The following is a 26,030-nucleotide window of genomic DNA, read 5'->3' as shown; positions in this document are numbered from 1 at the left end:
GTAAACACAACGTGCAATTGAAAAAGAGAAGTTTCCACAAAGCCTACAAGGAAGGTCGACCCATCAAGCATTCTGGTTAGTGAAAGCCTGTATTTCATAGTTATTTGGCAAGGCTCAGTACTGTAACAAAGTAAAAGAAACGCTTAGAAAGAACTTCTGATCACCTTCTCAAGTGACAAAATACATTAAGAGACTGGAAAACTGAACACATGCTATGAAGTTTCAAGCATGGAACTCTTGAGTTCAATCTGAAGTGTTTCTGAACATCAAGGATAGGTTTATGAAAGAAAGTGCCAAACTGGGATGGAGGAAAAGATGAAGACTATTAATTAGCAAGTCTGGAAGTTCATTTTTCTAGTAAATAGGTCACTCTTCAGAAAGGTGAAATAGCTTAACCATTTCAAAGGGGGAATATTGTAAAGCATTCACTGTAGTGTGAACTCTGAGTTCCTGTCAGGATTGCTTCCTCAATGAGTCCAGTCCTATAATCTTTAGTCAAGCAATGCCTACTGCTAACCTCAGCATCACTGGGATTTCTGCACAGATACTGACTTCAAAATCACATTTAAATCTGCTTCTACAGATGATGTTAAACGACACAAGCAAACATAACCGAGTCTTAATGTTTAAGGTGTCTTCAGTTACCAACTGAGACGGCTTAAAGCTCCAGCTCAGAGTAATGTGAAGACAGTCACAGCTGCCGTGTTAAAGGTTCTGGAGATTAACTGCACAGAAATACTTGAAACAAATAGGAGAAAACCTAAGGTGTTCAGAAAGCCTCCAAATGTGCAACTGCCGAAGAACAAACAAAAACAATACCAAAACAACAATGCCCAAAAATTCATGATTTTTGCCTTTATAACAGGCAACGTGTAACAGTTCAAAACAAAAACCATCACCCCAAAACACACCTGTCCATTTCTCCCTTTGTAATTTCTGTAACTTTTTCTCCACAATATCTACATTTCCTATCAACTATAACACCTGGTTCCTGTTCTGACTATGTTCACACACTTGTTTACAAGCTACTGTAGAACCAAGTCATGGAGGCCACCTCTCCAGTAATACAGAAACAAATGCTAGTGCATTTGACACTCTGTATTTGTATATATTTGAAAGCAAATTTGAAAGTTTAAAAAAGCAATCTGTGTTTTCTGTGACTAAAACTTAGCAGTGTAGACAAAACAAGGAAATGTTTAATAGGAAAAAATGCATTCTACAAAAAACAACAACAACAACAAAAAATAAACATACAGAAACATGCTAATTAGTGCTTAAGACAATAAGCATCAATGACACTGACAATTCAAGAGGGCAGTGTTTCTTTACGTACATTTTGGTAAATATGGACTTGTTTTAGGAATACATAACCAATTGAGTGAGAAGAAACACATTTAAGTCATGTTGACTTGGATTACACAGGGAAGATTTAAGAGAAGGTCTTATTGGTAAAGAGCAACGTTAGTCAAGATGAGAAATGAAAGAGCATTTTAAAGCATCCTAAAAGCTGATCAACAAAACGAGTGTAAAAATTTCCACAATATTTAGGATTTCTAAAATTAACAGAATATGTAAAGTGCTACTGGGACAGCTGCACTTCTTTAATTATTTTTGTAAAAGGATACTGGTTAGCATTATTATTGGTTTTGCCCACAGGCAAAAAATTATTTTCAAGTACGTGCAATCTACTTGGAAAGCAGTGGACCAAAATTGTTGAGAATTCAAAAAGCATTTTAATTCTCCATTAATCCCTTTGGCACCAATCTTAGTACTTTTCAGTCCATTAGGGCAAAAAGCTGTAACACAATGTTCCTAAAGTATAAGCAGAGTCCCTAAGTGATTATGCACGAGTTGTGGAAGCGTGCACAGCTGTGGAAATCCTCCATTTACCACAAAGCCACATTTGTGGTTTGTGCAATAATGATGAGGTAATATATCTGGCAAATGTGAGGGCACTCCACGTCTGTGTGAGATGCAGTAGTTACGTGAATAAGATGAGGGAAAGTTTAAGGCACGTTTACTTATTACCTCAGCATTTTTCCTTTCCCAGTAATGAGTACTTCTGGTTCTATCAGTGTATTCTGTCAGTGCATGCTGAGATGTAAGAAGCACATAAATTCCAAATTTAAGACAGAATTTCAGAATGGGCTCCTTACAGAGTAAGTCTATCCTCTGAAGTTCTGATACTTCATGAATAATTTGAAGCAAATCGTTTCTGTAGCTGCAGTCTCTCTGAGGCCACAACTCCTTCAGTAACATCAGTACCTGTTCCTGGTGTCTCACTAGTACATGTCATTTATAAAATAGAATAACTAGAAATAAACAGAAAAAAAATTGTTCTGCAGAAAGCCACCATGAGGAAGAAAATGGAGTAACAGAGCAGAACCCAAGAGAAGAAAGCACTTCCAATGCACTCTTTTCTTCCTCTAGTCCCCAGAGCAGTACTTGCAAAAAGCTTTGATAGATTTAAACCCACTGAATTAACATGAAAACATCTGAGCAATTTTGTCAGTGTAACCAATGCTTACAAATATTGCAATGCCATGCTAAATACAACAAGGGTGGTTTTAGTCAGATTGCTGAATTCTCAAGCTTACCGCTCCAGGCTTGCTCTGTCTGGCCACGGAATATTGAAAGGTATTCTATAGCAAATTGGGGCAGAGGACAGAACAAAAGAATTACAAAAAAAAAAAAAAAAAAAAAAAAGAATCAAGGAAAGAAATCTGGAGAAGCAATGGAAATGCTCTGTACTGGCAATGTATCTGTCTCAAAGAGACTGTTTGTAAAGAAATTAAGCAATTCCTTGTGACAGCTAGCTGCGAGGTAAAGAAATCTGTAAAAATGTTATTAACAACGTATTCCTTAATGCTAACTGTGGCTTTTATAGAAATATGTGTCCTACTGGAATTCTTCACAAGACAAATGTGATTAAAGAAGTTTTTGCTTCCTGTTGTGAACAGTTAAAAAAATATAATTCTAACGCACCAGCAACAATCTGTACATTTAATTAAATGCACAACTACCAAAAAACTGCTGTTGGTGTGACCTATGCCTTAATTCCTGCTATCAAGCAAACACTACCTCTGTGAGATTCTGGAATACTCATGTCTTTGCCACATACAACTCCAAGGGCTGAATTTGAAAGAATTCTGAAACAGGCTATTCAATTAAAACTTCAGATGAGAGCTGCCATTTTTTAATCTGTTTAAGGTAAGTATTTAGAAAGAAGACTTCATACTTCGAAAGTGTCTTTTAACATGCTTGCCTGTTCTCATTCCCATTTCTACTTGCAGTTGAACAAATGAACAAGAGTTGATTTGTGGTTTAAAAATTACACCAGAATTTGAAAACTGCTATCTTCAAAAATTTTCATCCTCAACTTGATTGGATGGGGTAGTAAAAAATTACAACCAACCAACCCCCAAAAAACCCAACACAACAGAAATACGTCCAGAATCTTTCTTTCATTACCCATTCCATTAGAGTTAGTATTTCACCAAAATAGTGAAATCGTTCTCAACTTTTTGTCTGAAGATAGAAAATATATGACAGTAATTCAAACTAATCACACAGTGACAAATTTTAGATAAACATTCAAAAGAAAAGGTCACTCACAGTGGCCTTGCAATTTCTAAGGCAGCACAACAAGCTCTACCAGTGGTAAAACTGTGAGGGGGCAGGCAGTGTGAAATCTAAAGGCTGAAACTATAAGGTAACTTTTGTCTTCACATTTACAAAATGGCCACCTGAAGAAGGTGGCATTCCTCACTGTTAATCGTAGCAAGATATAAATGACCCACCTGTCCACTGGAGTGGATGTGTTTTCAATGAAACTAATAACTTTTTCTTTCACGTTCACAGATTTAGTCTTCAAAGCAACTGTCATTTTATTCACCAAGGACTTGACTCCCTTTCCATCACTTGAACCATTAGGAGAATCACCCTGTAAAAGTAACTCTTCTCAGGATTAATCGTTTAAAAAAAATCAGGCAATTTAATTAGGGGTCCTGTTTCTTCAAGAGCCGAAACAGACTGCAAGATATTAAACTCAACAGAACATCAACAACAGCATTACACGTTCTTCTGAATTCTATCAAATGACAACAGCAACGTGGGTCTGAACTAAAAACATGAAAAAGCAAGCTAACAAACCTTATTAATCAGCGTTCTATTTGAAAAATAGAAAAGGAATTCCATTTGTGCCAAATTGCATCCAAATCAAAAGCCAAGTTCTAGGTCTAAAACATTAGCTGTAGAGAAAAGACAACTGTGAGCTTTCCTATGAAACTGTAAGCCAGCTTTGGAGTATGTTATTCCCAGAGTGAAAAGAAGCCAAGAAGAGCACTGCCCATTACTTAGACTCTGTTAGAGAATGATTGCTTATACTCTGTTGAACTCTTAGAGAGTTCCTCTCTATAGGTAGGCTCTTCCTTTCCAGAGGACAAGAATCTTTAGGTCACCTCCAACTAGAGCTGAATAAAGTCTGAAATTAAATACACATCTGAGAACAATTGTGACATGCAGTAATGCACTTCACATGTAAAAAGGAGGAGCCTGAAGAAAAAGTTCAGTACATTCAATGGCTCTGAAACCACTGAATCACTTGAGCTTAATATTCACTTACATCGACAGAGGAGTTTATGCTACTTCTGGAGCCTGAGGTGCTAGCAATCCAGTGACCATATCCATTTTCTGGTCCTTCCACGTTGATATCTGCTAAGTGCTGCTGAAGGGCTGTTAAAAGGCCGTTAAAATGTTCAGAATTACAGTGGCATTAATCTGTAGATAAAAATACTGTATAACCAAGACTAATCTGAAACAATTTTTTGCTCCATCTGAATGAGTAAAGTTAAAGATAAATACAGATACTGCTATAACTATTTTTTGTTTGTTTTTTGAGTAATAACAGGCATCAGCACAGTTATTATTTAAAAACAAAGAAGTCAAATACAGCAGTAGCAAAAAATAAGTCACTGCTTTGATCCTACAGGTAGCTGCACATATTGTCTAGCAATATCTCTGTACTTGTATGGTATAGACATCCCACTGCTGTAGAGCCTTACTGATTGATTCCAGCAACCAACTGTGAAATGATGAACTAACAGCTTAAGAAAACACAATAATTATTAAGCAGCATCTTCCCATGGATCTGCATTGTGCAGAGACTAAACACAAGGAATGAACACTTGGATGAGAAAATTTCCCCTGCTTTCTGCACTAATTCTGCACCAATCAGAAATGCAGGTACGCTGTAACAGCTATCCATACATGTTTAAATGCAGACCTGAGCAAATAATAAACCTGGCAAATGAAACAAATTTGCCATTCATTTAAGTGATTTCTAGCTGAAGGCTAATAAAAATATCAACAACATTAAGATACCCTGTTTTCTTAAGACAATATTGATACAAAAGTTATTATTAATAAGCTTACCCATAAATCCTCCTTTGGCTATGCTTACATACTCCTTATTTTTCTGCAACAGAAAATATATTTTCGGCTGAAGAAAACATCCTTGGATAGAGTTTTGCAAGCATGGCAATCAAATGCAGGTTTGTTTAAAAAAAAATCACCACAAAATCTAAATAATGTTAAAACAGTTCATATTTGAAGGGGAAAACATTCTGTCATTTAGTATCAATCATACAAACAGATAAACTTTATTTCAACTATTAAAATCAGCAGTAATTTAGTTGTACCTGTAAGAAGTGTGCCAGCACCATGTTCATATACATATCTTCTTCTTCCCTGCCACTTCCCATGAAGCAGAGATGTTCCCCACCAGCTATAGAGCCAGACTCAATAGACTGTTTTTGTGCTTCTAATAGGGATTTCACAGACTGTGCAAACTCTGATGGGTTTTGAAGCATCTGTGGAATGCACAAGAAAGTCTGTTTGATACTAACATACTGCAACATAACTTGTGAAAAGATACAGACTTTGAAAATGGTTGTAATTTGTTGAGCACAAACAATGCAGCATCAGCACTTTACTGGACAGACAGACAGACATACACACATCAGACAGCTCAACCCAGACCTCCTTCCTCCTAAAGAACATGGAGAATGGTCCTTTTTTTCCCCTCACTGCACTCCCCAGGAAAGAAATACAACTTCAATACCTCAGCTTACTTTAATAGCAGACACTATATAATGATGGAAAAAAAGTCTTTGCAACTTTTATGTTGCAGTAAGCTGGCAATATGTCAGAGAAACTGATTTCTGTTACTTCTATATGACCAAGTACAGCATTTTCTAACTTTGCCATTTTGGAAGCCTTTAAAATACCTAGAATTTATAGGTGCCAGTAAGATTCTCCTCTTGTCTCCTTGTAGAGCTTTTTTTCATTGCCCTATCAAGATTTAGGGAAAGAAGCTAATCAGAAATACAAGAAGATGCCTGGAGTTCTTAGTACTTTCAAAAAGTTAAGGCTGTGGTCTCCTGAAGGCCTATTATGCACGCAAATGCAATGCACTGCTACACAAAAGAGATGGAGAAACGTGGACATTCTAGATACATGTGAAATTTCTGCCTGCTATTACGAGGAAAGCAATTAATCAAATTAATGAGGAAATGTTGATCTGTAACTGGATTTACAGGGGAAAACATCACCCTTACCTAGCTTTTACACTGGATTAAATGAAGAATTACAAAGCACATGGGGTATCCATCAGTACATTTGCCTGAATTTTAACTAGGGTTTCCTAGAACCAAGTGCTGGTGCTTTATTACTTAGAGCATGCAGTAAAATTTAGCACCTATCTAAAACTGCCTGTGTTTTTATCCGCAGTCTTTCCCTAAAACAAACTCTATTTTCTTTGCATATAGAATCATGGAATCGCTCAGGTTGGAAAAGACCTTAGAGATCACCAAGTCCAACCACAACCTAACCACACTACCCTAACTCTAACAACCCTCTGCTAAATCATGTCCCTAAGCACCACATCCAAATACAATATATATAAATACACAAAAGGCACTGAATTTCTATGAATGGTTTTTTGTCTCAAAGATTATTCTCTGTAATTTTTTCCTCACACTGTATTTCTAAGAATACAGGTGAGCCTGGCAACCTTCATGCAGCATGATCTGCAATAGATCTTATCTACGTCAACTGACACACAGTTCTACAGAGTAACTTAAATATGCAATAACCAATAACGTCCAATTTAAAAATTACTTTTGTGGATGTTTTCTCCCATATGTTAACAAGCTTCATTAGCAGTTTATAATGCTTATTTTTACTTTATTTAATCTGGTATTCAATTAAGTCTAGAAAAAAACACTCTCGTACTGCTGGGAAAGTTCTTCCTAAATAATGTTTTATCTAAGTTAAAACCCCAAACACTAAACATTTATGCTTGTGCAAATCATACCAAATAATACAGTATCTTAACTACAGAGATTAAGATACTAGAGGCAGGATTGTGTTCCTTAACTGGGAAAGGTAAAACAGCTTGTTGTGCCATATGTAAAGAAAAATTAATTCAGAGCATTCATGGAAGCAGTATGGAATGAAACAGCAGAGGGTTAAAACAGAAATGAAGCATAGGTGATTTGGGGAAAAATGATAGAAGTACGATTGAATGTTCAATTAGAAATTCACAATCAAATAGAAACTACAGCAAAATTTTTAATAAAGTAATTAGTCTACAGTACATCTCAGTCCCAAGATTAATGCACTTCCTCTCTCATGCTATTTGCCAGCATTTCAAAGGAGCAACCACACCATTTTCAGGACGTGTGCTCCTTATGACCAGGCTACTGTAGTGCTCAAAAGAGATGATTTCTCCAACAATGTCTAGACTTTTGCTTCTACGAGTTGCCAATTCTCACCAGAGACCAGGAAGTTTGGAATCCCACATTCCAATGTCTCAAAGACTACATGACTACTCATGACTACACTTCTCAGCAAAATGATGGTACCACCAGTTGTCTTTAGTATTGAATCGTTGTAATGTAGCTAGACTACAGTTGTCCAGACAAGCTGTTTTTCAGGACAGACATTCCTCTTTCCTTCTACTTAACCTGGGATTCAAAAATCAGTAGAGAAACAAATATCATACGAACCAAATCTGAGTCTAAATGAAAAGCTGTTGATAAGTGCCCAGCATTGTACTGTTCTGCAGGACGACAATCCACTACGAAGAACCTCACTCCTTCCTGAAAGAGAAAGATTTTACCTATTACAAAAATTTTAAAATTATGTAGTTTGTGATAGGAATGTACACAATCCAACTATATTTTAGTAGTTTAATTCCAAAGTTTCACAAACCTTCTTCAAATGGGCTATTAGCTATCAGAAAACCCTATTTTGGAGAACTCCATACTACTATTATCAGATGACCAGCAGCGTTTTCATAGTGATTTCTCATTGATACACAAGCTTACAGATCAGAAAAGATCACAGAGTACAATACGCAGTACAGTTATTTCACCTCTACTCTTAATAAATGTAGTGGATACAGTAACATGCAGCAACAAGAAGACTCTGAAGCTCTAATCTGACAATTCATTTCTACTAAGCACAGCACATATGGATAGATTTATGTCCCAATAACTTAAATATAATATAAGTACATGCATAACTTTATTTGCAGTAGGAGAAAAAACACATGCATTTTCCAGTTGGGACCTATAAGCTGCTACATAATACCAGCAGTGAAGAAACACCGTAATCTAGTTACAACATTATCCATGTATTGGTTTCAAACATTGCAAGCATGGTATGAAGAGGTCTTACGTGCTGTTCCCTGCATCTAAATATGTCTGCAATTACTACCACAGAAATATCTTGAATCCATTTTTCATGTGTTTAAGCAGCTTACTGACAACAGACCATTATTTCAAAACAGCATTTTTCTCAATGGTGGTGGGTTTAAAATTTTTCTCTACAATAGCTACATCTGGAAAGGAATTCAAATTAGTGAATTACTTCAAGCATCCACCCTTCAGGTCCAAATCATTTATATTAAGTTCCCCTTCGCTGTAGCCTCTGGTTGCTACAGAACAGATGTAATGCAGTCAACAGATTATTTACAAGGGGAGACAACTTCAGTACAAGAATACTTTTTATGAAATAGCAAATATTTATTTGTGTGTTAGCACTCAGAGTATTTCTGATACATGAAGAAGTCAGAGATTCCTTTATTTTTCTTAAAATTGGAGAAAAGTAATTCAGCATACTGACTCCTTGCTGCTGATTCGCTTGAAGAATCTCAGACACTGAAACTGCTAGACAGAGAGCCTGGCTCAAGTCTGTGTCATCATCTTTGAGGCCCAGTAAGCTGCTGCCAAAAAGACTGTGATTGTCCTGAAAAGACAAGAGGGGAAAAAAAGGTTAACTGAAGCCACTGTCTTTAAATGTGAAGGCACAAAGTAAAAATACATTTGCAATATCAAAAACATTAAGCCCAACATATGCACATTTTGTCCACATAGTCAAATCTATTCCATGAATTCACTGAAGTTGGATTTTTTAGAGTAAGGAAGGACTGCAAGAACAGAGCATGTGACCACAGCTTTACTTCAGGTAAGTGACTTGTTTTCTGCTCGCTGTTACAAATACAGCTAAGACTGCTGTGCAGTCTGCTACAAAACAGTATTGTTGGCATGGAATTTGTACTTCATCTGTTCTTACAAGAATCTGGTTTGCCAAACAAGGTCACTGGTAATGAAGCAGCAATTCTGCAGGGAAGCTTCCTGCCAATACATTTCGCTTAAACTTCTTATCTTTCCAAGATTCTAGAAGTGAATGCTGCCAGGGTAATAATAAGGAAAAGATGCCTAAAATATCACAATAAAATAACATGATACTGTTGGTAGAAGTTTTCAGTCACCAAAAAGAAAAGAATTTCAAAATTACTTCATTATTACCTTCCTGAAAGAAGCTGGAGTTTTGCTACAGTAATATTGTGCCAAAGAGAAGAGATCCTCTATATCCTCTACTTCGAGATTGGCTGGTGAAGTTTCTAGAAATTCTGACATATATGTATAGAAACAATGTAAGTGCATCATTATTTCAGACAGAGAAGAGCCATATTTTAAGTTATTTCTAATTTTTTTTTAATTTGAATCTCTTTTTAAGTTCTTATTTTTTTTAATAAAGTGCAACATGAATGTTGATTCACCCTCTAAAGGAAACTACTCCTCATTCTAAGGAAACCTATTTGACACAAATTCAAGGCTTTGATACAGAGTAGTTCAATTTTACCACACTCAGTTTTTGTTGTAACATTAAGTCAGCTGCCTTTCCTAAAATAGACTGAACAAGAAAACCCTCTGGAACAGGTTACTTACAAGTCGTACTGTTGTCTGCGTAGAATGATACAAGGGTGCAGTTCTGCACTCTACAGCTAAGATGCAAAACCCTGAGCAATCTCATTTTTAGCTATCAGAACTGGTTTATTGATTGTATTGTGTTATGCCATGTATAAAAACATAAAGGTAGTGAAATAGGCTCACAAGAAATTTAACGTAAATTCTATTAATCATATTAAAGCAAAACAGTGTTTATTAGAAAGATGGAGATAGACTTTTTACAAGGATATGTAGTGACAGGAGAAGGCAAAATGGTTTTAAATTGAATGAGGATACATTTATATTAAATGTAAGAAACAAATGAGGGTGGTGAGGCATTGGGACAATCTGTGGAAGAAGCTGTGGATATCTCATCCCTGGAAGTGTTTTAGGCCAATCTAGATGGAACTCTGAGCAATGTGAATTGAAAGATGTTCCTGTTCACAGCAGGAAGGTTAGACTAAGTAATCTTTAAGGCCTTTTCCAACCCAAACCATTCTGTGATGCTATGAAAAGAGCAACAAATTAAGCCTGGATCAAGTGCATACAAAGATAATAATCATGAAAATGCAACAACTGCAGCAGTTCTAAAAAAGGATTTGAAAGTTGCTGTTTTGAGCTTGGAAACAAATTATTTCAATTACTCTGAACTGATGAAGAAAACTGGGTGTGGGAGTGCTAAAAAGAAATGAAAGAAAACAGGACAGGGCAGATGTAACACAGCAAAAGAACAAGAAAGAAATCAGTATGTGAGAGGATGTATCAATGAGAAAAACGAGTGGGTAAACAGTTAAGTGATAATTCAGTTATTTAGTAATAAACATAAACAAAGAGGATTGTGCTATATGGTGAATATTTCACTAGTAGATGTATAAGTGAAATACTTACTTAGCATTTCTTCTTTCTCTGATTCCTGTGCTAAGATAACATCTCTGAAAACAGTAAAGTCACAGGCAAAGGTTAAGACAGTAAAACCAAAATGAAACAAAAAATAAATTGTAAATGTCAGCATGGAAAGTTTCAAAGATTTAACCGTACACTTACTTTGCATTGACAAGGATGATCAACATTAAAAAATAAATAAAGAATGGATCTGCTTGTTGTAGATAACCATCCCATATTGCCTGAGTTACTTCAGTTGAACAGTAATAGGAGAAAAGGCTTCCAAGCTAAGAATTTAGAAAATATTGTGAGCAAGAGATAAACATAGAAACAGTCTTGTCAAAATAAGATTTGTAAGAGATACCAACCAGCTAAAAGAAAACAAATAAACAAAGACATGTGAAAATATATATACCTTTGTACTACATATTGAAAGACACTTATAGCTTCAAAACAATATTTAAGGAAACAGTGCAGTAATGCTACAGCTCAAGTGTGAATAAATATTCCTTGTGGGAAGGCAAACTCAGCTTTATGTTGCAAGCAGAGAAAACTCAACCAGTGATGCAGCAATCAGACTGGAACGATTTTTAGCTCACGGCCATTCAAAACCAAATATACTATGCTAAGTCAGAACTTAGAACAAGAAACTAATAACATTTAGTCAGGTAGCTTAGCAAACAAGAATAAAAGGATTCAATTAACAAGCTAATTGAGTATTGTCGTACATTAGTTTGATGATGTTATTTAACATTCTATTATGATTAGTTAGGGCTGACTAATTGAACATTTGCAAGCAACAGAAACTTTTCATTACCATTTAACAAACTGGCTGTTCCCACGCTCCCTTTTAAAAATACACTATCTGAAATGCAAAATTCAAAGTGGATAGAAGAGAAGGTAGCAATTTCCTTTTATGCATCCCAGATAAAATTTGTAATCTCACCTAATTCAAATGTATCCCAACTGGCTTCATTGGCATTTACTGAGTTTTCTGTTACATTTAAATTGGTATTAACAAAATAACAGCTTTCAAAAGCTTAGTTAGCTGCCTTTATACACTACCATGGAATATTTCCATGCTTCCAGCATCAAACACCACTGAAGTCAGCATGTCTCTGAACAGTGACACAACAGGTCTCTGAATATTGCTTATGAATTTCTACACTTAGAGAAAGCGCTATATAAAGTTTGTAGTGAGTTTCAATGCAATTATATAAAATAAGATTTACAATTGTTCTCTAAACTTGTACATCAGAGAGCCTGACACTGAGAGAGACAGTAACATTAGCTCATTTCCCTACATCCTTTCAAACAGAAGATGTTTTTCCTAATAAATCACTCTACTTTTAATAAACAACTTTAAAGAAGTTTCTGTTTACTAGGGAAAAATACAGAAAAGGAGGTAGGCCCAGTAGACTCAATTCCTCTTTTGAAGATTCACGACTGGCCTACATCATGTGATTTTATTGTTGATGCCAAGAAACACTGGAACATGTGATGATTCTTGAAGGGTGAAATATATGTATGTCTAAGCTCTACAAGGCATAACAGCTGTATGCTGTAGCACTGTACTGGGTAGTAAAATTTATCTATTGGAATGGACATTCTTAAAACAATTAGAAAGCTTATTCTGAAAGATCTGTTATGCTGATATTTCTCCATATCTACAACTATACAACAACCCACTTTAAAAACTAATGTCAAATATTATAATTGCTTATATTTTGACCATATTGGTTGCTCTCATTCATAGTTATTCCACACAGTTCCTAACATAAATGGCTCTGTCAACATATAGAACAATAAAAACGTCATGTTTACAAGATCTTACACCTTGCATCACACAACTGAAGACAAAGAAGCCCACACTATGCTATGTAATTTATTTCAATTTACGAAGTTGTAATCTCTTGTACTGCTCTTTGCTAAACTAGTAAGGTATATTTCAGTGCAAGATAAATTTAGTTTTCATTATGTTTCCCTACTTTCACTTTATTACCCAGTTGAGTGCATATGAGTCCGGTGTCATCTTCTTAGTATCAAGAAAGGAGCAGAGTTCAGGCTCATGGTACTGAAGAAGCAACCTGAATAAGTGAAATGGTCTTCCCTTCAGAAAACAATCCCTGAAAACAAGCAGTGAAAATAATCGTGAACCTTTCCAACAAAATTTCAGTCATCAGACTTAAAGTAGCAATTCTTTATCAGCTCTGATAATGTAATTTCCAGCATAGTTCTTGTGATTTACAAGCGCTAACCGCGAAACCAAAATACCTCATAAAATTCAGGAAAAGCAAACCAAAACAAAAAGGACCTACAGATACCAAAAAACCACTATGCTGATAAGGCAGGAGAAAGAATTTAATACTTCTGTATTACACCCTTTCTCAAATATCTGCAGTATTAAGAAGATTGAAATATCAAAATAAGCCTTGCATAGTTAACCCAGCGTTGTGAGCTCAAAACAGTATTATTCTAATACAGCAGCCAATGGAATTTTAAAAGGTGGTAATTCTGCACACAACTAACAGTGAAATGTCAATTCATCAGGCAGGAAATAAAGTAGTATTTAGAATGAAGAAGCGGGTGTGAATAAGGCATTAAGAACAAATCTCAAGTGCTACAAAACATTAAGTAAGCGTATGTGGAATGGGATACACCAATCTCCATACAGTCATCAACCTAACTTCCTTAAACAAAAGTACATCTACATTAGTGACAGGGAAATATTCATAGCAAATTCCATGTGGAGATTCTTTCTGGAAATTATCACACGATCTCTGATTTCCCATTAAGTTAGCAAGACAAAAAATGTGACAAGAATAATGTTCTATCACCGAATTTAGCATAAGATTCTACACTTGCAAATCATTTTGTTTGAATGGCTAATATGGTCAATTATTCAAGTCAGTCACTAATTCCTTACCACATTTTAACATTAGGGATGGATATATATCCAAAAATAACTTCAAAAAGAACCTTCCAACATTTCTAGTGACAGCAAAGCAGCCCTGTTTGAGTTTTTCCCAAGCATTTTTTCAATTTCTTTTTCCCGTGGTATTTTCTGCAGTAATCAACTCTCAACAGCATACCCAGCTTGGAATAAGAAAAACAAGCCACCTGATCAAGAATTTATAACCACCAGGCATTGAGAAATGGTTCAATTTATCAACATATCAGGGAATCTGACAACACTGCTAAAAACAACGCTTCTGTAGTCCATACCAACATACACATTCCATCACAAAATACTTCTAATGCCCTTAAAAATAGCATACAGACAGAAGAAAGCATTTTACCTTGGAATGTATTTATTCATGATAGCGTAAAAGCAGTTGTACAGATCACTGCGTGGCAATCGAAGGTGAACCAGAGGTCTGAGGAGATGTATCCAACCAAGGCAAGAACTGTATTTAACATTGCGTGATTTACAGTAAAAAGTGATAACAGACTCAATGTCCAAAAGCAATACTGACTTCTCGTCTTCTGGCACAGACAACCGGTCTGAAATAAGCACAGAAATACAAACCATGTTAATGGCTTTTCAAAGACTGTGAATACGTTTAGTTCACAGCGCAACTGCACCACTATGGAATTCTGGATGCTTGGGAAAAAGAGAATAGCAAAAAAAAGAACCCTAAATTAGTAGCACAGATTAAATACTAATAGAAACACATCTTGAAACGCATCAAAATATGAGTGACTTTTTTAACCTCTGTAGAGTAAGACATTTAATATTACAGCAAAACGAGAGAAATTAAGATTTACTGGAATCTAAATGAAACAAAAAGATAGAGCCTTTAATTCTTCTATTTCTATTTCATATGCTCAGCAAATAGCTTATGCTCAACTCCACAACAGTTCCATTTGAATTTCAGCACTGATCAACTCACAATTCACACCTTCCAGTTCCTCAAAAGCTCACTGATGTGCAGATTCATAATATCTGTAGTTTGAAATCAGCAAGGCTTAGAGACTTAAAATCTAGTCTTTATGTATAAATCACATTTTAATATCTACTCTTAAATTATTTTTGTAAAAGGTATTTGAGTTTCTTGGGTAACCATAAAAAGAAAACAATTTGCTTACAAACAGGCTTTAAATTTGGTTTAGCACAGATGCTAATCAGAAAATACACTCTGAACATATATTCCTTCATACAGTGCAGTACATTGTTCAACTTCCTATAAATGTTGTGAGGAGCTGGAAAGTTAATATGTCCCCTGTTTACTGACAGACTAATTCTGGACCCTTTAAATAGCACAAAAAATTGGGACAAAAGCAGTTCTGTAATTGAAGTAGTAAGGCTAACACTTCTTAAATATCATCATGGCTGAGTTGGATACTTACACAAAGCTTCAGCTTTCATTACTTACAAAGCATCCTTCTGCATAGACTCTTACTTAAAAAGCTGGCACACTTCAGAAAAAGTACTGGCATTCTATCTCTAGTAAACTTCTTTCCCCATCAGTTACAAGAAGCCCCTGAGTCTCACTACTGTTAACTAAAGTTTTTTTGTTGCAGAAGCTTTTAATAATTTCCCATTAAAGCCATTGGACATTCAATATTTCCTTTCCTCAGCATCTCTGAAGAAAAAATAGCATGCAAAACACAAACGTCATCCAAAGATTTACTTTAAACTGGGAAACGACTCGCATTGCAAGAACATGAAAAAGACATATTTAATCCAACCCTAAACTGAAATCTCTATACAACTTCTCTTCTGATCTAACTCTACATTAATTAATTAGTTTAATACTATTATATATTAGAAAAATTGGGAATAAAGAGAGAAGGAAGAAGAAATAATGGCATGTAGAGAGTGAAGTGATTAATTTTATATGATATGAGTAATAATTTGTTGCCATCTTTCTGAAGGGATATGTGATTTGACAGGAGTCGAACTCCTTTCTTTCCTTTCCTTTATAGGACAGGCATGGAAGGAAAACAAGTTCTACTACATTTTCAAGCTGGAAAATGTACAACTATTTTAGAAGTGGTATGTATGCATGCATGGGACAACTCCATTCTCTGCCTTAATTTTCAGTTCTGTAAAAGTAAATTAAAATGTGCCAGGAAACAAAATGGAAGATTCTCTTATTGATGCCATGGGAAGAAGTATCCTTACTGATCAGTCAGCACTGACTCCATAAGCAGATCATTGATGCTACCATTGCTGCAATGTTCCATCAGGGAGTTGGTCATTTTTGTAATGAGCTGCCAATCAGATCCTGCAGCAGCTCCTTACAGGCATGCTGGAATACAAGTTCCAGTGCCAGGACAGTGCCCTACTTTCAGAAATACAACTTTTCATTTCTCCTGAAAAAAAGAATGATTAAGAAAATAATTCTTACCAAAAAAAAACCAGCTTATTAACTGGAAGATGTTTAATATGCTCCTTCTCTTAGAGGTTATATGCACTTTTGCGCTATGGCAGTTTTTCGGATTAAATACTGACAATTAGACAATTAAAAACTTGATGGACACCATGGAAAGTTTAGAAGATAGAACTTGGAAAAAAGATACTTTCTCTTTTTTTTTTTTCTTAACCTCCTGGAGTCTTCATCCTATTGGACTGTCTCCACACATGCTATAACTTACGAGTCATTACTTTAAAATTCCATGAGATCCACCATCTCAGAGTTTGAGCAGATATTACTTTCTTACAATGTTTCTGATTTCCTGTGCATTGCTTCTCATCCTTCTCAAAGCTTCCTCCAAAATGTAAATATCATTTAGGCTATTTAATTCAAATAACAAAGCCCTAAGACAACTGAGAGCAGTTTTCACATAGGTGATCTAAATGCAACTAACTTACCAATTAGCTCTTGGCAATCTTTATGAATTATGTTCTGTTCTGGTAGATCTAAACAGCCATCCCAGGATGCGAGGCTGTCCCCCTTTCCTACAACATTAAGTGCAATCTGGAAAGAAGAATACAGAAAAATTCTGAACATTTTAGTGTCCTCAAAAGTTGAATTCACTAAATAACATCCTAAACCTGAATCAACATACACACATATTAAAGTTCCAGTACACATCAACAAGTTGGCTCATTTGTGAAGATGCTTGATAATTAACTCATTCACCTCTAATCACACACAACCTCCTCAGGTATTTCCTGCTTTTTAAGACTGTATTCACCTTCCAAACTTTGGCCCTCAGATCAGCAGGCAATTGCCTTCCTTGAATGATGTTTCTCACAGTTTCAAGATCACAGCCTCCTTCTTCTAGAGCTTCCGCAAGATCCTTTTCCCTACAGTAACAATATGTAACGTATTTATTAAAAAAAATATTAAAAACAAAATGAAAACCATAAAACAATGCAATGCTTTTAAGTCTTTATAGACAGGAGGCTACTATCAAGCAAAAAGACACACATGTAAAGGCATAATACAATTTCCCAGTTACTGAAGCAACGATGAAGAAAAGGCTAAACTATTCACTCCTTCATTTTTAAGGCTGTTTGTTCAACTTCTCATTCTATTCTATTCACACGAAAGAAAAAATAAGTTCAGATCAGTTGTTTTTGTTTTTTTTAATGAAGTGACAATGCTGGAAAATGTGTCATAAAAACGCAAATACAGTGTTAGTTTACAAGTCAATAGAGACAGCAAATTTTCACCCACATACACACACTACATTCAAAGCAAATGCTAAACCTAAATTAGATGGCAGAGTTCTTACAGGTCAATTATGAATGATCTAGAGAATGGAAAACTTATTTCAAAGATTTAGAACGTTTAGTCCCTAACTCTATCTTTCCCTGAAGTGGGGAAGGACCTTTTAGTTAAACTCAGGTTTACTTAGGTTCCAGTATTCTAACTGTGGATGTGTGCATTAGACTGAAATAAAACACACACAAATACTAGTAGTAGTGTAGAAAGTAGAAAAACAAATTCACAAGAGAATTAAACAGTAATGATACTTTGCCACAGTAAGACAACAGAAGTTATTATGCATTTATAGACGACAGAGTGCACATTCAGAAGTGACTGCTTCACAGTGCGACAGCTTCTGCAGACCGTTTCAGTGTTCCCATGCTGTCGGTAATGAGACAACCACAGCTGATGATTATTTTAGGATCACGTAGCAGAGCAATGGCAAAAGATCTGGTTCACTGGAAAAACTGCAATGGCAAAGATATACGGGTCCCCTAGGCAAAGCTTCTCACTCCCTGTATCCCCTTCACTGTTTACTAGGAGCTCTGACACATGCCTTAAGAATGACTCTGTGTCACCACCTGACTAACCAAACACACACCCAGGAAGTCAATAGCCAGTGCAAAACACAGAATATGGCTGTTAGGACAGATAGTGAAGTAAAAAGATTCATTCCTTGTAACAACGCACCTCTTGGCATCACTTTGTATTTCCAGCATACAGTGGGGCACAGCCAGCAGTCTGTTTCTTTGGGTACCTTTGCTAATTTAAAGTACAGTTTACAATAATTTCCATATACTTCAGTATTGAAAATAATATCCCAAAGGTCATAGATCTACAGACTGCATGGGAAAATACCCCCTCCCTGATAGAAGAATGAAGGGTAAAAATACATGAGCACACTTGCACATCTCTTATCACATCTCTTATCCTGTTGTCTAACTGTGTACATAACCATCGATGGTGGAAAAATTAAACCACCAAATTAGTTCATCCTGAATACAAATCACGGATTTCCAGGACATGCACGTAAAAGACATGGTGCTCTGCAGAGCTGGATGAACTGAGGGGTGATCTAAAGCCAGTAAAAGCCAGTATCAGACATAAGCTGAAGGGAGACCGATGCTCTCACCTGTACTGCATCTTTCTGTGCACTCCCTGCATGACAAACAGAACAGAGAGCAACAGCCAAGCTGGAATTATCTCACATTCAAAATACGGTTAGTTGCTACAAATACTAGCCAAGTACTGAACAGGAACATAGGAATGAATGCAGTAGTTGCATGCAAGTTGTACTGTACACAACAATGACTTTAAATGTAATATTCAAATTTGATTTCTATGTCCCTCAAAGAAAATTATTTGGGGGGAAAAAAAAAAGTCATTTAATATATGGAGAACAACACGTGAAAATGTAACTACACCAATTACAAAAACATACCTGTCAAAGAAAGCTTCACGAATCTACGAGTAGCTACTTACCACTTACAAGTACCTAATATTCACAGCTTAAAAATCAGCAAATGGACTACACCAAGATCATCTTTGATACATTATCTGCAGTGGTGTGCTTCCTCTGTTTGGTTGATATTACATTACAATTTGCAAAATCTTCCTAAGTGCTGTCATAAGTACTTTCTACCCAATGAAGGCGACCATTGTTCAGTCTGTGCAGAGGCCAGAAAAGAGGACTTCTCAAAGGTTAAGAGAAGTTTTTTCCTAATAAATACTGTATTCAAGCTAACTGGTTAAGTACTGTGAGAGTGGTTTTGATACTTTATTACACGCCCCCCGGCCATGTTTTAGCTGATTTCACTCTGTGTTGTACTATAAATGCTCCAGCAAACTGCTAGCAATCTGGATCCTTGTCATTCCTGTGTGAATATCAGCTAGGAAGTTCTCTGTTCTCACAGACAAGAGCTTTTTAGTTACTTTGGAAAGAATGCAGCACTGATCTTGGCTTTCCGTTCTACCATGGCTGCAGTCTATTTCAAGAAGCCATCCAAAGCTTTGATAAAGATGTAGACAATCCCATTCCACACATAAGCCATGACCTGAAAGGTTAATTCCCACAAGGCATGTGGCTTTAAATGTTATAAATCACAGTAATGCTATTAGTGTTTCTGGAGTAAATTTGCATACTCCAAGGATCTCTGATATTCAAGCCAGAGGCCAATGATCTTCAGGAATAGTCAAATGCTTTTTTTCCACTATTTTTTTTTAATCTAGACACTTGAGATGGGACAGCTGGGGGTGTTAGTTGACAGCTGGTAGAACGAAGCCAGCAGTACGTCCAGGTGGCCAGGAAGAACAGCAACATCCTGGCTGGTATCAGAAATAATGCAGCCAGCAGGAGCAGAGAGGTGATCTACCCTCTGTATCGGGCACTGGTGAGGCCACACCTTGAGTTCTGTGTTCAGTTTTGTGTTCCTCAGTACAAGGAAGATATCAAGACCCTGGAGTGTGTCCAGAGAAGGGCAGCTAAGCTGGTGAGGGGTGTGGAGCACAAGTCTTATGAGGAGTGGCTGAGGGAGCTGGGATTGTTCAGTCTGGAGAAGAGGAGGCTCAGGGGTGGCCTTATCATTCTCTACAACTACCTGAAAGGTGGATGTGGCAATATGGAGGTCAGCCTCTTCTGCCAGGAAACAGCAATAGGACCAGAGGGAATGGCTTCAGGTTGGGCAAGGGGAGATTCAGGTTGCATATCAAGAAAAATTTATTCTCTGAAAGAGTATTAAGGTGCTGGTATGGGCTGCTCAGGGAGGTGGTGGACTCACCATCCCTGGAGGTGTTCAAGAACTGTGTAGATGTGGCACTGAGGGTTGCAGTTAGTGGGTAATGTTGGTAGTGATGGGCTGACTGTTGGACTAGATCTTACTGGTCTTTTCCAATCATAATGATTCCATGAAAGCCATTGTGTCCTAGAACATCAAGCACATCCAGTTTGCATGCTACAGTTATTGGGAATGCATGATAAGACAATGATAGGCACACATAAAGCAACGGTGCCATCACAACTGCTGGGACAGACTGTGGCTATCAACGTTGGTGCCAGACTGGATTATTTTATTCTCTTAATAAATTTTTGTAACAGAGAAGGAAGAGCTAAACGGTATTTTAAGCAAATGACTTTACTTTGAAAAAGCTCACAACTGCTAGTAGTTTTATAAAACATTCTAATTATATACATGGTTTACTTAAAAGAAAACTGGGGAAGTGACAAATGCCTATGAACATTTCCCATGTCAACGGCTAATATAAATGTATTTCTACAGCCATCTTTTACCTTCCCAACACAGGAAACCATCTACATAAAGGCCACCATATTCCCCAGAAATATAACTTATTTCCATGATTTCCGAATTTAGCTTACAATCCTTCCAACCACTGGAAAAATGCCTCAACAAGAGCTATATCAAATCAGAAGTAAACAAGACATTCGTAGAATGAATCATAGAACGGCCTGGGTTGAAAAGGACCATAATGATCATTGAGTTTCAATGCCCCTGCTGGGTGCAGGGTCACCAATCACCAGACCGGGCTGCCCAGAGCCACATCCAGCCTGGCCTTGAATGCTGTATTTGGAGATAGAATTACACTTGCCTTTGAATCCCTCTAAGGAACTGAATACAGGACAACAAAACAGAGCTGGCCTTTCTGGTCCCAGAGTTCAGATGTACATGCGCATCATTTTATGCTTTGTTTTTTTTTTTTTTTTTAAATGTGAATGTTAGTGCACAGCACTATATGTAGACTTCAACACCGTGATAATACAGTACCAAATATGCTGTAACTACTTTTTAACAGGGCTAGTCAGAATAGTAATACTGCAGTACTGAGTCTTAAAATATGTCAAGAACAAGCCCTTGCGTCTCATTCCTAATGGGAATTTTACCAGCTTGTTGCAGTCTGGAAGATTGTAATACTCTTTCAGCATTGGTAATGGACGAGGTTTGCAGTAAGTTTTTTCACAGACATTTCAACATGGCTCTTATTCTATGTCCAAGTTTATGTTCCAAAGTGTCAAGATTGAAAGTCAGTGACTCCATCCAGAATCACAGAATCACCAAGGTTGGAAAAGACCTTCAAGATTATCCAGTACAACCATCCACCTACCACCAGTAGTTCTCACTAAACCAGGTCCCTCAACACAAAATCCAAACATTCCTTGAACACCTCCATGGTCGGTGACTCCCCCACTTCCCCGGGCAGCCCATTCCAGTGCTTGACCACTCTTTCAGAAAAGTCTCCCCTGGTGCAGCTTGAAGCCATTCCCTCTAGTTCTATCGCCAGTTACATGAGATCTGCCTAGCTTTGTAACTATATATACCAACAGTCAGGACTATTTAGAAATAATGGTACCAGACACTGTACTTGTATAAACACTTCATAAACACTAACGCTGTAAAAAAAACCTAAATAAACAAACAAAAAAGAAACTCCATTCATTCCCCTTTGCTACTAAATGACTCTGGGTTGTTTCATCCCCAGGAGCTGTATTTGCAAAACCAGTGCAGACAAAGAACAGACACCAGCTATATCTGCATGCTTGTCAGCTCTGGTTGTTTTCATAGAGAGACAACAATGCACAAAGAAGCCTGGGCACAGGAAGCATCAAACTTAGAATCCTCCACATCAAAGCACAGAAGCAAAACCAACAAGATTGTGAACGATGGTAAGGAGCAGCTCCACAACACACTGTTTGTGAAGTGCCTATGTGGAGGGGACAAAGAGCAAGGCAATAGCACAGCACTACATGCAATGCAGAAACGCAAAGAGAAAAGGGAAGATATGGAGGCGCAGAAGCACAGGGTGCAGTGAAAACAACTTCAGTGTTTAAACCCGATTAAATTCAGCCTCAGAAATCTTAAGTGAATAAATGTGGCTGATACTGAGACCCCATCGGTACTGTTAGCATTGAAGTGATGCTACACAGAAGCAGTCCCTCACTAACGGACCAGGGACTCAATGTAAAATGCATTAGAAGTAATATCTGCGCTGGGGGAGGCAGAGGAGCAGAGCTATTCTAGAAACAGCCCAGCACCTACGGTTGGCAGGTTTGCAGGGAAAGCAAATCCACGAAGTGCCCGCTCCCAAAGGCTCCCGTCCCGCCCTAAAGCCACGGCCTAGCACTGGGACAGCGCCCTTCCCTCCGGCCGCTCCGCTTTGAAGGCAGCGCTTCCCCATTCCGGCACCCTCCAAGGGCTGGCATGGGATGCGCTGCGCTCGCCCCGCTCTGGGGCCTACGGGCCCCGCGGGAGGATGGCACCCAGAGGGTGGCGAGCACGGGGCGATCTCTTTTTCCCTCTCCACCGCCTCCCCTTCTGCTCGCCGGCTCCGCTCCTGGGAGGGGCGGGAGGGAAGGGAACGGGCGGGCGCGCAGCGGCATCCAACTCACCAGCTGCTCGGCGGCGCCCCGTCCCCTTCCGCCATAGCTGTTGACGTGCCGCCCCGCTCAGCCGTAAAGCACGGCCGGGGAGTCGGTATGTTGTTGTTTCTTTGCAACACCTTTCGGCCCGCCCCTCCACGGTGCTGTCGCAAAGTGAGGGCGTCGGCCGCAAAGTGCGGAAGCCGGGCAGAGAGGAAGGCGGGCCCGCGTGGCGCTGGCAGCATGGGAGACACGCTGGACGAGCCGTGGTGGGAGGCGGCGGCGGGGGAAGGCAGTGGCTCAGGTATGCCGCGCTCGGAGCAGGCTCTGAGCCCTCCTTCCTCTGTCCACTGGCTTCCCCAGCCCCGTTTGCCCCCTCCCACTCTCAGCTTTTCACGTCCCGCTCCACGTTTTCCTCTTTCTTTCTCCACCCACCAGAAATACGCTTTACGAGAGTTTAAAAGCAGAGGGGAGGGAAGGGGGAGAAGGCAACGCGCCCTGAGGGCGGCTGTCCCTGAGGATACTTAGCCTGTAAACTGCTGCGTTCAGAACCGGGCTTAGCTGGTCATGGAATCATAGAGCATCTCGAGCTGGGAGGGACTCACAAGGATCACCGAGTCCACCTCGTGGCTCTGCGAAGGAGCAGCCAAAATCCAAGCGCTGTGTCACAGTGCCGTGTACGAAGGCTCCTTGAATTCCCGCAGCTCGGGGACTTGATGAAAGGATGTTGCTTGATGTGGGCTGATGACCGTTATCGTGAGCGCATGTATGGTTCTATAAGGCCTTGGGAATCCTAAACCCGAAGAAGAGCCTTTGGAGGGAAAAGTACCCATGGTACAAAAGTGCATCACCCACGTGCTCAGCGGGTGGTCTCACCGCCCTGGTGATGTGCTGTGAAAGGACAGGAGCTGAATGGCTTCTTCTCCTCAGCCACTGCTCTTTGAGCAGGTAATTTGTCTCTCTTCCCAATGATAATGATATCTGGCTCTTATACCCGGTGTCTTATCATAGAATCACACAATATTTTGGGTTGGAAAGGACCTTAATTATCACTAGTTCCAACCTGTACCGTGGGTAGGGCTGGCACCCACCAGCTCAGGCTGCCCAGGGCCTCATCCAGCCTCACTTTGAGGGCCTCCAGGGTTGGGGCATCACAGCTTCTCTGGGCAGCCTATGCCAGACATTTTCCTTTAAAAAGGCACTTGGAGAATATTTGAGATGAATTGTACATATATATTGTAAGGAGGGGGGGATCACAAGCCTTAATGAGGCTGCTGAACATTTCATTTTAATTCTCAGTCTCATCTGTGTTCTACAAGCATTTCCTATTCCCATGAAAAATGCTCTTCATAAGGTATTTAGGATTCCTTAAGCCTCTGTGCTCACCCTGCCAACTAGAGGTTACCTATACGGTGGCTGATAAGCTTTGACAGCTTTCCTTTAGAAACTGAATATGTTTCAGGAAAATATATATTTGCTTTGATGATAAACCTTAGGCAGGATGTATAAATCATCTGACTTTGAGCTGAGAACCCCAGCTCTCAGTTACACACAACTCTTCCTGATTTTTGCAATTGTAAGGTTGCTAAGGTGTCTAATCCAGCTCTGTGCTAAAAGCATTACATGTAGTGAACTCCAAAAGTACTTGTATGGGAACTGCTGAGTCGCAGCCTGAACCTCTGATTGATCACCTGAGGCGGGCAGTGAGTCAGCCAGAGGAGCACAGCTGAAGGCAATTCTCCTGTGCTGCCGGAAGGGGTGGAGGCTGGCTGCACCTCTCCTAGACCTATTTAAGAGCTGGCTACCAGTGGGGAAGGATCTCTTCTGTAGATCCAATCTACTGCTGTTTTGTGAGTGAGCCCAGGATAGGGGTAAGCCTTCTATTTATTCTCTTTTGTTATCGTAGTCTGCTTTGCTAAACTCACTTGTTTATTTTTTGATTATAACATCCTAATATTCTTTGATTATACAATACTATATGAATGTTTTACTACTTACATTGCAGGTGAATGTTTTGCACACCATATATGCGTTCTGATCCCCAGATCCCGCCTTTGCAAACTTGTTGGCAGGTTCTTTATGTGGAGCCTGCTGTTGTATGATGTTGACACAAGCCATCAGTTAAGTAGGTAGAAGATCCATATATTTTTTATTTTGTGTTGCTGCTCCTCATGTACAGCAGATGTAAAATCAATTGTTAATTTGTACCATGTCTTGTGGACACTATAAAGTGCTTTAAGATCAAGTAGCAAGAAATAGGAAGTCAAGGGTTTACAATGTACGCTGTAAGCAGAAATACAAGAATATAATTTCCCACTAGAGCTTTAGACAGATTTGCTCATGTTTATTTCTGTGAAACACATAGTTTGTTTAAAAAACTATCCGACTTTAATTGCTGACGTATTTTAAAAAGCATCTCTGCCATAATGATGGGTAGAAAGCAGGAAAAAAAAAATAAAGTATATTCTTTAAATACCTACCTTGTGCCAAGTCCCTTACAACTAGCCCTAGAATAAAAACTGACCAATGAAGTATTCATCCTAATATCTCAGCCCTCGTAAGTGTCTTCCATTTTAGCAACTTGTACTCAGAAGACACTACTTCTAGGAAGTAGCGTGTAAGAAGTGTTCAGACCCACTAGAAAGGTATGAAAGAACAGAACACCTATCCTAATAGATAGATGTATGGGTAATTCCTAATCTGATTTTGACCACATCATTAGAAACCATTAGTTTAGAGTCTGTATTAAAAATTGAAGGTATTTACTCCCACTTCTGGGACATGAAAGGATTAGCCATCTATTTTACCTTGCCACAAGAC

At 38.3% G+C, this 26,030-nt stretch overlaps 2 protein-coding genes across 4 annotated transcripts in view; one reads left to right on the top strand and one right to left on the bottom strand.

Moving 5' to 3' along the window:
• The window catches only part of TBC1D23 (TBC1 domain family member 23), a 30,200-nt gene extending 6,745 nt beyond the window's left edge, over window positions 1-23,455 (bottom strand). Inside the window, exons 1-15 of one of the 3 annotated variants that reach the window (XM_042809990.1) lie at window positions 23,241-23,455; window positions 17,325-17,436; window positions 16,999-17,104; window positions 14,480-14,684; window positions 13,183-13,306; window positions 11,343-11,467; window positions 11,187-11,230; window positions 9,876-9,979; window positions 9,190-9,312; window positions 8,070-8,162; window positions 5,700-5,870; window positions 5,434-5,476; window positions 4,625-4,734; window positions 3,801-3,943; window positions 2,598-2,642 (exon numbers count right to left, since the gene is read on the bottom strand). In XM_042809990.1, coding sequence (XP_042665924.1) covers window positions 2,598-2,642; window positions 3,801-3,943; window positions 4,625-4,734; window positions 5,434-5,476; window positions 5,700-5,870; window positions 8,070-8,162; window positions 9,190-9,312; window positions 9,876-9,979; window positions 11,187-11,230; window positions 11,343-11,467; window positions 13,183-13,306; window positions 14,480-14,684; window positions 16,999-17,104; window positions 17,325-17,436; window positions 23,241-23,455 — 1,763 coding nt within the window. The remainder of the gene's footprint in view (window positions 1-2,597; window positions 2,643-3,800; window positions 3,944-4,624; window positions 4,735-5,433; window positions 5,477-5,699; window positions 5,871-8,069; window positions 8,163-9,189; window positions 9,313-9,875; window positions 9,980-11,186; window positions 11,231-11,342; window positions 11,468-13,182; window positions 13,307-14,479; window positions 14,685-16,998; window positions 17,105-17,324; window positions 17,437-23,240) is intronic. The other 2 variants (XM_042809991.1, XM_042809992.1) reach the window with 2 other exon arrangements.
• CMSS1 (cms1 ribosomal small subunit homolog) overlaps window positions 23,449-26,030 on the top strand; it is a 229,784-nt gene continuing 227,202 nt past the window's right edge. The window contains exon 1 of the mRNA XM_042809998.1: window positions 23,449-23,514. Coding sequence (XP_042665932.1) covers window positions 23,454-23,514 — 61 coding nt within the window. The 5' untranslated portion in view covers window positions 23,449-23,453. The remainder of the gene's footprint in view (window positions 23,515-26,030) is intronic.

This window comes from Centrocercus urophasianus, unplaced genomic scaffold, assembly GCF_019232065.1.
Source record: "Centrocercus urophasianus isolate 14NV4802_14NV808 unplaced genomic scaffold, USGS_Curo_1.0 seq_12, whole genome shotgun sequence".
Taxonomy (NCBI): Eukaryota; Metazoa; Chordata; class Aves; order Galliformes; family Phasianidae; genus Centrocercus; species Centrocercus urophasianus.
The sequence above is the reverse complement of the archived record's forward strand: the minus strand, read 5'-3'. Positions and strand labels throughout refer to the sequence as shown.